This window comes from Pterocles gutturalis, unplaced genomic scaffold (genome assembly GCF_000699245.1).
Source record: "Pterocles gutturalis isolate BGI_N339 unplaced genomic scaffold, ASM69924v1 scaffold39546, whole genome shotgun sequence".
In the NCBI taxonomy this organism is placed as follows: domain Eukaryota; kingdom Metazoa; phylum Chordata; class Aves; order Pterocliformes; family Pteroclidae; genus Pterocles; species Pterocles gutturalis.
In genome coordinates this window covers 1,437-12,772 of record NW_010099232.1, presented here as the reverse complement: position 1 = coordinate 12,772, position 11,336 = coordinate 1,437, and the positions used below count along the sequence as shown (strand labels likewise).

The 11,336-nt window shown below is 37.6% G+C and overlaps 1 protein-coding gene across 1 annotated transcript; it reads left to right on the top strand.

Annotated features, from left to right (window-relative positions):
• Positions 1–2,535: 2,535 nt before the first annotated feature.
• Positions 2,536–10,347, top strand: LOC104463421 (dynein assembly factor with WDR repeat domains 1-like; the record flags this gene model as incomplete). The annotated part of the gene is made up of 5 exons (XM_010075744.1): positions 2,536–2,594; positions 3,244–3,366; positions 6,031–6,130; positions 8,662–8,769; positions 10,241–10,347. Coding segments are annotated over 5 exons (497 nt in total), but the record flags the coding sequence as incomplete, so codon positions are not given.
• Positions 10,348–11,336: the final 989 nt, after the last annotated feature.

Below are 11,336 nucleotides of genomic sequence, written 5' to 3'. Positions count from 1 at the left end.
TTTTTTAAATAAAATAAATAAATAAAAAACCCCCAAACCCTCTCCAAACTTCCAGAGATCAAGTTACAATCTGAAATCATTAAGTGTTGTACCTCTATAAGGTCAGCAGATGGCAATGTGTAGCTGTTAAAAATTGCTGCTCAGTGATATGTTATTGATTGTTTCCTTAAGTTTAGAAAGAAAAGGGAAAAGTTTTGTGTTCTTTTGTTTGGCTAAAAAAAACCCCTTACATGTTGCTAGATATAACTCGGGTTCTTTTGACCAGCAGTACACATCTGGGTGAATTCTGAAGAGATCTGTGTATTTAACCTTGAAAATAGAGTCCCAACAGACACAATACCTTGCTTTTCACAAGCTTCTAAAATTGTTTTTTCATCACAGAGACTCACGAATCATCAAATGCTTGTCCAAAAATCAGTGTAAATAATGTATTTGTTCTTTGTTGGGTATGGTGCCACGTTTGAGCTTTTGTGTTTGGAAATACGAGAGACAGGGAACTCCAATCAGTGCTGGCTTTTTTCCTTCACTCAAGAGTAGTTAGAAGTGTGTGGAGACAACTTGTTTTGAGTTTCAGTTTCATTTAATGTTTGTAAATGAAACATGAGTATCAGGTGTTTCTGAGACTAATAAAATACAAGAAATGGGTGGGAGTGAGAATTTTTTTTTCCTCAAACAATGTACCATGTGTTTGCATTGTTTGGAAATGAATATTTTTTCCTGTTGCACTGGAGCATAATCTTAAATGAGTGTAAAGCCTGATTTTTTGTTATTTCCAGTAATTGTGGTGATGGTGTTTTCTTAGGCACCCTGCAGAGAAACAAGCTTTTGTAAGAATTTCTCAGGTTTTAAACTATTGCATAGCACTGGCATGCTGTAGTTATTTGCAGATTTTTATCTTAGGGATTGCTGTAGAAGATTTTACAGAACTGAGGTACCTTTTTTTTTTTTTTTTTTTTTAATATTGCCTTGGGGCTTGTTTATTGTATCATTTGCACAAGCAGTTCTTGCTGGCTTAGAGCTCTGCTTATGAAGCAACTGCAGCACTGGGCATTGGAAGAAAAGAATTAGCCTGTGATTTGAAATTGAACATAAACCCATCTCATTTTCCTCCCTTTTTTTTTCATAATGGTTAAATATGTTGTTCAGAGCTGCCTGCACGGAGCCCTAAAAATGTCATGGATCAAATTCCCATAAATTATCCATCCTCATAAGCAGATATTTGTACACTGTGGCTGTTTTTAAAAAAACAAAATATCTTTGTCCTTTCCACATCTTGATTGCCCATTCCCACTGCTGTAGAGGAAAGTACAACTTGTCTTACTTTCTCTAGAGAACAGAAATTGCTGTTTCTCTAACATGAAATACCTGTTCTGCTTCTCTCTCAGTCCCTGACCATTGATATTTCTCTGCCATTGTGATCAGTCCCTGCTCTTCTCAGTAGATGATCTCTGTGCTCCTTTCCTTTTCCTTTTGGAGACAGGCAGCTGAGAAAGATAAGAACAAAAAGTTGAAGCTCTGGTAATATGTCAGTGATTAAATGGCATTGCTCCTAAATAGTTTCTTCTTCATTCTTACACTGCAGAGAAGCCCTAGTGGACCACCACTGTATTTTTAACATCCCTTTACTTCACTGTCAGCAATTGCTGTGATTTCCCCTGTTTTTATTTTGTTTTGCTTTAGAGTGGAGCAGAAGCCAGTTTGTAATCAAATGCAAACCCTGTTATACTGTAGCCAGATTATTCAAAACCAAACCAGACACCATTTTTTTTTGTCATTTTCAAAGTATGGTGGTAAGCTGATTTTCATGGGCAGTATCTGAAGTGATTTTCACCTGTGTTTAATAAACCTTAATATGTATTATTATCAATATGAAATATATATACTATCTGATTGAAGGATCTTAGAAGCAATGTTAGAAAAATAGTGACCTCCATCACCTAGACAATACAGGCAGACATCAAATTTGAAATTCCCTCTTTGAATTTTGTATTGATAAATATCTTTGTTATGGTTCTGGGTGCTTTTTTTTTGTCATGACTTCATAGGATATAGATGTAGCTTATTTCTGTCTTCCTGTTTTTTAAAACAAAATCATATACTAGCTAAAAGCACCCCATAACCTAAAAGACTGAAAATCCTCAATTCGGCCATATCTCTTGGTTCACTACATAAGGCTTAATATTAGTTGGGATTTCTTTCATCAGTGATCTCACCAGGCATGGTGTCCTCACTCATTTGTTTTTGCTGTTTCAGCTCTGATCTAGAGTTACTTTGCTGGTCTCAGAGAAGGTGAAGAAAAAGCAGATTAGTAAAGTATAAGTCTGAAATCAATACTATATGGTATCTGCAGTGATAACCTGCTGAGGCATTGGGGATTTTTTTACTTAGGGAATAATGTATTACATCTGTAAGTGCTAATCTGACAGTAGGAGAAAAAAATACTAACCTATTGAATATTTTGAGGAATTGTGTTTTGTTTTGTTTTTTGATTGCATCCAATGTTGTTTTCTTTTCCCTCCCCTGCTTCCATTTCAGGTACTTAGAGCACATATATTGCCACTGACTAATGTAGCATTTAACAAATCTGGTTCCCGGTAAGTCGTTTTCCAAGTCAAAATACATAATCACTAATCTAAGTTTTGTATTTGTAAATTAAATGGTAAGAGAACTTCAGTGCTCATATCTTGCTGCAAAAAGAATTCAGCTGTGCTGTTTATAAGCAGCTTCAAGCATGATTGGGGATTAGATTTCAGGCCTCTGGGGGAGATGCAAAAAAGTAGTGAGTGAGATTCAATCTATGTAATTTTTTCTTCCAAGGTGATGGTTTGTTGACAATTACCATGTTTCAGTAGAAGCACCTTTATGGCAATAAAGTGAATATTACTGAAAGCTAAATGAGTCTTTGACATAAATTCATTTGGGACTTTCACTGTAGTGGAATTTCATGTTAATTAATTTCACTGTGGGCATATGCCTAATCATTTTTTCCTTCATGTCTTGAAAGCAGCAGCTTGCTTTTTAGTTGAAACACATTAAAGATTAGAAACAAGCTTTTTATAAGAAATGCTTTTTAAAAGAAAAGAAAACTAACCTCTATGGTCACTAATATATATTTTTGAAAGAAAGAAGAAATGTAGTGTCTGGGCAGTGCTAACTGAAATCTGTGGAAATAATTCAATTGACTATGCACCAGGAGAAGTAAGATATTTACTGTACTGAGAAAATAATTTCTCTTTGCTTTAGCTTTATCACTGGAAGCTATGACAGAACCTGCAAAGTATGGGACACTGCATCAGGAGAAGAGCTACGTACACTGGAGGGACATGGAAATGTTGTCTATGCAATAGCTTTCAATAATCCCTATGGGTAAATGTATTTTTTCCAAGAGACATCATAATGCTTATCGTGTTATTTTGCAAATACAGAACTGTTACTCAAACTTTAACATAAAATAGACTATCTCAAATTGAAACAGTTCAAATTCTAAATTTGTAAAGTTCAACTATAGCTAATCTTCATGGGAGGACACTGCAAATTATTTGTGTAAGAGATACGTTCAAGCATGTTTTCTGCTATAATTTCTTTAAATGGAATTTAGAGATTCAAAGCATAAATGGCTGTATGGTCGCACTCAAAGAGTTGTGGTCAGTGGCTCAATGTCCAAGTGGAGACTGGTGATGAGTGGTGTTCTGCAGGGGTTGGTATTGGGACAGGTGTTATTTAATATCTTTGTTGGCTACATGGATGGTAGGATTGAGTGCACCCTCAGCAGGTTTGCTGATGACACCAAGCTGTGTGATGTGGCTGACACACTGGAGGGAAGGGATGCCATCCAGAGGGACCTGGACAGGCTGGAGAGGTGGGCCTGTGCAAACCTCACGAAGTTCAACAAGGCCAAGTGCAAGGTCCTGCACACGGGTCGGGGCAATCCCAAGCACAAATACAGGCTGGGTGGAGAGTGGCTTGAGAGCAGCCCTGAGGAGAAGGACTTGGGGGTTTCAGTAGATGAGAAGCTCAACATGAGCTGGCAATGTGCGCTTGCAGCCCAGAAAGCCAATTGTGTCCTGGGCTGCATCAAAAGAAGCGTGACCAGCAGGTCAGGGGAGGTGATTCTCTCCCTCTACTCTTCTCTCGTGAGACCCCATCTGGAGTTCTGTGTTCAGCTCTGGGGTTCTCAGCACAGGAAAGATGTGTACCTGTTAGAATGAGTCCAGAGGAGAGCCACGAAGATGATCAGAGGGCTGGAGCACCTCCTGTATGAGAACAGACTGAGGGAGCTGGGGTTATTCAGCCTGGAGAAGAGAAGGCTCCAGGGAGACCTTAGAGCAGTCTGCCAGTACTTAAAGGGGGCTACAGGAGAGATGGAGAAGGATCAGGGAGTGTAGTGGTAGGACCAGGGCTAACAGGTTTAAGCTGAAAGAGGGCAGATTTAGATTAGATATTAGGAAGAAATTTTTTCCTGTGAGGTTGGTGAGGCACTGGCACAGGTTGCCCAGAGAAGCTGTGGATGCCCCATCCCTGGAGGGGTTCAAGGCCAGGCTGGATGAGACTTTGAGCAACCTGGGCTAGTGGGAGGTGTCCCTGCCCATGGCAGGGGGGGTGGGAATCTTTTAGATCCCTTCCAACCCTAACTGTTCTGTGATTCTAAATTTCATTAGGTATTCAGTGTCTTGAAAAATACATATATGAGTCAGTTTAATATATTGAAAGACAGATTTATTTCAGTAATATCTATGTGATCTGAATGTTAATCATTCTTTACTGCCTTCATGTAACTGTATATGATGTGAGATACAAATACTTCAGGCAGCTTGTGTTTCTTCAGTTAAGAAGAAAGAATTTTTTTGTCATAACAAAAGTGGATTTCTCCATTTGGTGTTACATATTCATTATTACTTAGGACGTGCTTTAGAAGTGTCAGAGCTATTGAGTAATTTTTATAAAAGCCACAGGGTGCTGCTGTATGAATGTGAAATATGAATCTGTGCATCTTTTGTGTTCTTCAATAACTGTTTGCCCTAGGTTAGAATTGCCACTGGTTAGGTGAAGGGAATTACATGTTAGCTACTGAAGTTTCATTGTCATTTGCTTCCTGAGGAAGCTGTGGTCTGTAAGTAAACCATTTTGCTTCTCTGCAAAATAAGATAAATTAGTTCCTATTTTTATATTGAATCTCATTACTTCTTTCACTACCAGGTGTCCTCTTTATCAGTTAAGTGATACAGTTAACATCAGGAAACAAATGTTGAAGACTTGTTCTTGTCCTATTTGGAGCATCATCATTTCCTTCTGTATGGAAAGACTTTAGCCAATCTAGATCTCACTATATCAATGTCTTATATTCTGATATTCTGTACTTTATAAAAGTTAATAAAACTTTTATATACTTTGAAGAAACTAATGTATGACAAAAATCTGTGCAAAGATCAATAGCTAGACAGTAACATCAAAGTGGGAAAGCAATATATAGTGATCAAAATCTGATGAGAACCTTGAGCTACTTTTAAATTAAGAGCTCAGTCAAAAAATAACTTTTCTTTTTTCTGCGACTCTTTAAGTTTTCCTACATTGTTGGGTATATCAGTTCAGTCTTTCTCTGACTGCAGCTGATCATAACACTTTCACTGGGAGTGGAGTTCAACCTCTGAAATTTGGTTAAACTGCTGGTAAAAAGAGTTTATAACTGTTGATAAGCAAACAGATGCTATCTGATGAAATGACGTAACTTTGAAATACATCTGTAAGCACAGCAGATAACATCTTCCCTAGCGTAGATTAGTCATCAGTTATGAACACTTCTGTGCTAATAGATAGCCACAGTGGATGTTTTAAAAACCAATTAAGTCTGCTAATTTTTTCCCTTAACATAACTTCTGTTTGTGAAATCCTGCTCTAGGATTTTGTAGTGTGACAGAATACACCAAAATGCATGCAGGCTTTGATGACTGGGTACTGTTTCTGTGAGTTCTACTGTCTTTGAAATCAGAAGTTTTTTCTTAAGTAAAAATGACAGGATTTTTTTCCATTTAGTGACAAGATTGCCACTGGATCTTTTGATAAAACCTGCAAACTGTGGAGTACAGAAACAGGAAAATGTTACTATACTTTCAGAGGACACAGTGCAGAAATAGTGAGTACTAATGGATGTTTCTTATTCCTCTATGTTTCCATACACCACTACTGATGGCTGTGGGGTCCGAAGTTTCTGTGAGCTGACATTGGAAGGGGCAGCTGTTCTGCTGCATCTGTTCATATATTCAGACATTGTAGACATTTCTGCACTGCAAGAAGAACATAGACTGACAGTTCTTAAGAAACTGAGTAAAGTATTTTATACCGTTTGAAAAGACATTTCTTTTTTTAGTTTGTTACAGTTTCTCTTGTCTGCTAAATGTTAAAAAGTTTTTGAAAAATGCCATAACAATTGGAATTTTCAATTTATTGCACACATTTATTCCTTGGTTTGTTTACATGTCTGATTTTTTTTCTAGATATCTTTCATTGCCTCTCGTATTTGCAGAACTAAATACACAAGAACATCATTGCTTGTCTTGCTGTCTTTCATGCTGAGATCTGTACTTCATGTACAGGACTAATTGGGAGCCATAGAAGAACGAATTTCTGAAATTTTAAGTGTGTTAACTGAGAATATGTGGGATGCTGAAGTGTCAAAGATATATGAAAAGAAAACAGTTTAAGCTCAAAAACGGTTGGTTTCCTTTCCAGTGCACTACGAACCCTATTAGCAACAGGAAATATCTTAATGCATAGCATTCCAATTTAAAAGATCAAGGCAAATCCACTGAAACTCTGTATTTCAGTGCAGAATATATTTTTTTAACAAAAATTGCTACACAATCTTTATTCCATAAAGCATTTCTGGTAATTGTTTCTGGAAACAATTGGAATTTAATTTGCGAGGCCTATAATTACTGTGAGAAAATGGTGGTTTACCTTGGTGGAAGGTGAGGTTGGTTTTAGTGGGTTTTTAATTCTGTGGATACTTTGAAACAGTTATCCCTTACAATAGAGAACATGTCTGCTTATTGAGACAGACTACAGTGAGGCTTCTGACTTCCGTAGAGGTTAGATTAGACCCAAAGTGTTATGAGTTGTGCCAGCAAGTAATCAGTAAATTATAATAGCCAGCAGAAAATGATATATTTCTCTGAATGACACCCGTTTCTGAAAGACCATTATGGCACATGATAAATTACTGTCAGGGCATGTCCATAGTTATTCAGTATGAAAAAAAGAAAAAAAAGTGGACATAGTGAAAATGCACCAGTGACCTCAGCTACTGTTTTCCTTTTTACATGGCACCTCCTATTCTTTCTTAGCAGAACAATCATATTGAATAATTACAGAGCATGGGAACATGACTACATGATTTTTAATGTGAAAAATGAATTAAGGAAGTTGTTGAGCTTTTGTTCGTGTTTCTTCATAAATAAATACGATGTTGCGGGGACGCCCTGGGCAAACGGCCTGGATAATGACACCTGTTAAGGGTGTGAGTGTACAGATTGTGTTTGTGGGTGCATAAAACTGTCTGGAGGGTCTTTGCTCCAGACTGATCAAGGTAAAGAGGTAGTCTACCAAATGATAGTGTTAGGGAATACTGTCAGTCAGATTGAAGAGTAACTGGAGAATCTCAAAGAGAATTTTGAAATAAAGAAGTAGAAAAGCCCGAAAAGAAGTATAAAAGAATGAAGACAATTTACAACAGGGTGGGGGAGACATTAGCCTGGAAGCAGCAGTTTTCAAAACCTGCTCTAGTGCTTCCAGAATTCACCCTGGGCATCCCAATCTCTGCCTAGACCAGAGAGCGTAGCCTTTCTCTTGGAGACACCATGAGAAGTCTGCATTCGGCTAGCGGGCTATTGGTATGGGGTTCCAGAAAAAGGCCTCCTTGTCCTCCCCATAAGGTGTGCATATGTGAATTTGGATGCCTTCTCTCTGGTGTGTGGATCAGCAGATTGTTGGAAGTGGCATGGGTTCAACCAAAGCTAGAGCACACATGTCTCCTAGGAGAGGTGTGTGCAAGTAGGGGAACACATACTCCTTGGAAAGGGGGCCGCACTTGAAACCCATTCATCCTGTAAGAGGGGATGAGTGTGCAGGCTAGATTGTGAACTTGGGTGTGTGATAAAAGCTTACTTCTTGGAGTAGGAGGTTTAGAAATTTGTAGCTGTTTATTAAGATTGCATATCTATTGTATTACAGATACTGATACTGAATACATAGTTCTCTGTCAGTTAACTATGTGCTGTTAATAAATTAACAAACTGCTTCAGTCTTGATTTTCATTAAAACTTTGTGAACTAAAAAATTTCTCCCTGTGAAACAAAATGAAGTGCCTAAATAGTGAATTTTAATCCAGAAAACAGGAGAGGAAATCTTGCAGTAAGTCTTTTTAATGCATTGCCATTGCAAAGCAGGCAATTAGTCCATTTGATTTGAGTAGTCATCCAGAGCTATGTGATAAGGATTTGTTGCTCTTCTAGTGAACTGTTGGAAGAACTCTCCAATTTTTCTGTATGCCGTAAAATATTAGCCAGACTTTTGTCTTCTTTAAAAATATTAATCCTGACCCATTGTTTTAGAGAAAATGTATATAAATACTTTCACACTTTTTCCATCCAATCTTTCTTGCTACAGGTATGTTTATCATTTAATCTTCAGAGCACATTGGTGGCAACTGGAAGCATGGATACCACTGCCAAATTATGGGATATAGAGAAAGGAGATGAAATAGTCACTTTAAGTGTATGTTTGCCTTCCTTATGTTTTTAAAGGTGTTCTTTGCTTTCTTAGTTTTCCAACTGATATAAATAACAGTGTAACTGTTACAACAGTTTCAAAACTTGCCATTTCTGTTAACAGGTGGTCCCACAGTAACTGCAGTTACAAAACAGATTAAGAAAACTTGAAGGGAATGATAAAGCTATGATATTTTAAGAAGTCCTATTTGTCAAAAGACAGATATTCTAATTTCAGTGACATTACTGCTATATATCAGAATGCCTTCCATTGCTCATTAAAACACGTCGCTATACTGTAAACTATGGTGTCCTCTGCATTAACATAAAGTAACTCTGAGAACATTAACATCAGAGAGTACATATGTACGGATCTTCTCCTGTAAACGTCAGCAGAGGACAGCCATCCAATCACCTCTAGATTGTGATGGCTCTTTCCTCTATGTGGCTTGCTAGGATTCCATAGGTTCAGATTGGCCGGTGCAGTTTGCATTTCTCTTGCATAAATTCTAAATAGCAGGTAGTGCATAAGCTTCCTTTAGTATATCTGGCCTATAGAGTGGGGAAGGCATTTTCTCCTCCTTGACTTTCTCTTCCTCAGAGCCCCGAGCAGGGCAAAGAGCAGTGGAATGTGTGAACCTTCACATTATAAGTATGCTTGCATTCATTTTTCCAAGCCTCTCCACCAACACCAATGACATCCTGTACTGTAGTTTACTGTAAATGAGTCACCTCAGAGGGTTGGAACACTTCTCCTATGAAGAAATGTTGAGAGAGTTCTGGTTGTCCAGTTTGGAGAAGAGAAGGCTCTGAGGAGACCTTATTTTGGCTTTTAAATACTTAGAGGGGGCTTATAAGAAAGATGGGGACAAACTTTTAGCAGGGCCTGTTGTGATAGGACAATGGGTAATGGTTTGAAACTGTAAGAGGGTAGATTTAGATTAGATATAAAGAAGAAATTTTTTATGACAAGGGTGGTGGAACACTGGAACAGTTTGGCCAGAGAGGTGGTAGATGCCCCATGCGTGGAAACATTCCAGGTTGGGTTGGATGGGACTCTGAGCAACCTGTTCTAGTTGAAGATGCCCCTGCTCACTGCAGGGGGTTCAGACTAGGTGACCTTTAAAGGTCCCTTCCAATCCAAACCATTCTATGATTCTATGATCTGATTTCAGTATGTATTGGTGAACAACTGTGATTGTTTAAATCAAATATGGAAAATATGCACTGATGACATCACTGGACAATTGCTTACTCCTTAAGTGGTGTGCCTGACTTTTTGCAGTTGTTGGAATATTGACTATTCCACAGTCCAGTAGATCCTTCTGTCAAAATTGTGATATACTGAACAAGACAGTAAGTAATATAGTGAAGGGTTATAGAAGGATTATGCTGCTGACAAAAAGCCACATATTGAACTACATTAATGGAAAAGTCTGATTTGTGTTCTCATCCTCCTTTTTTTAAAACTCCCTTAGGGACACTCAGCAGAAATTATTGCGTTGTCTTTTAACACCACTGGAGATAGGATTATCACTGCCTCCTTTGACCATACAGTAGGAGTGTGGGATGTTGGCACTGGCAGGTACTAAATTGCTAATAAATACTAATAAATATAATTTTACATTGAATGTTTTAATGACAAATTAACGAGACAATGTAGAGTTACAGATTTCGTATTTTTTGCTTAATTTGGAGTATGCATTCCTTCATCTTATCATTTGTTATTCCTGTTCCCTTTGTTCTTCTGAAAAGAAATGCTGCTTACCAAATAATTTTATATACATTTTTTGTTCTAAATTTCCACCTTATGAGCACTGAGGAGGCAGACAGAATGCACAGATCCTGTGTTTGTTGCTTGATGAATTCTCCAAACAGGAAAGTATTTTATCAGTGTGGAGACTTATGATTTGGAAGGTGTCTAGAATTTCTAGATGGAACAGATTGTTTAAGTAGAAAGAAAGTATATGTTATGTCACAGAAAATTAGTCTGGTCACATTGCCTTTTAAAGCTGTAAAGGGTCTGTTTTCCTTCTCACTCTCCTTTCTGTCAGTATAAATTTATAAAGAGAAGAAAGTTTGGCCCCTCAGGCTGCAGAGAACAAAATGGCTTGATTATTACGCCAACAAATAATAATGTAGCAGCTAAATATGAGTAGTATTAACCTGACAAATTCACTTGTTTTTTTTCAACTGGAAACTCAGTATATGTAGAATAATTAAATGAGCAAGGGGAATACCTCTGAAATTTATATAGAAATGGAAAGTGTGTGTATAGTGATATATTGGGGTAATAAACAACGTGTATAGCTTCAAAGTGAGAGTATTAATGTGATTTAAAAATAATGAACATATAGTACACCATTTAAAGCTTGATCCTGTCAGCTTTGAGCTTACTCAACATGAGCAGTTTAATGTTTGGCATGTAAATACTTAAGAGGCACTCATTCAGCTAATCTGAACTTTGCAGCCAACCTTATTCAGCCTGGTATTCTTGAAAATATTTTTGTTTGAAAAACAGCTGCTTCGTCCAGCTTTTTGTCTTGAGCCTGCAATGAAGTTAAAGTCTTGGGA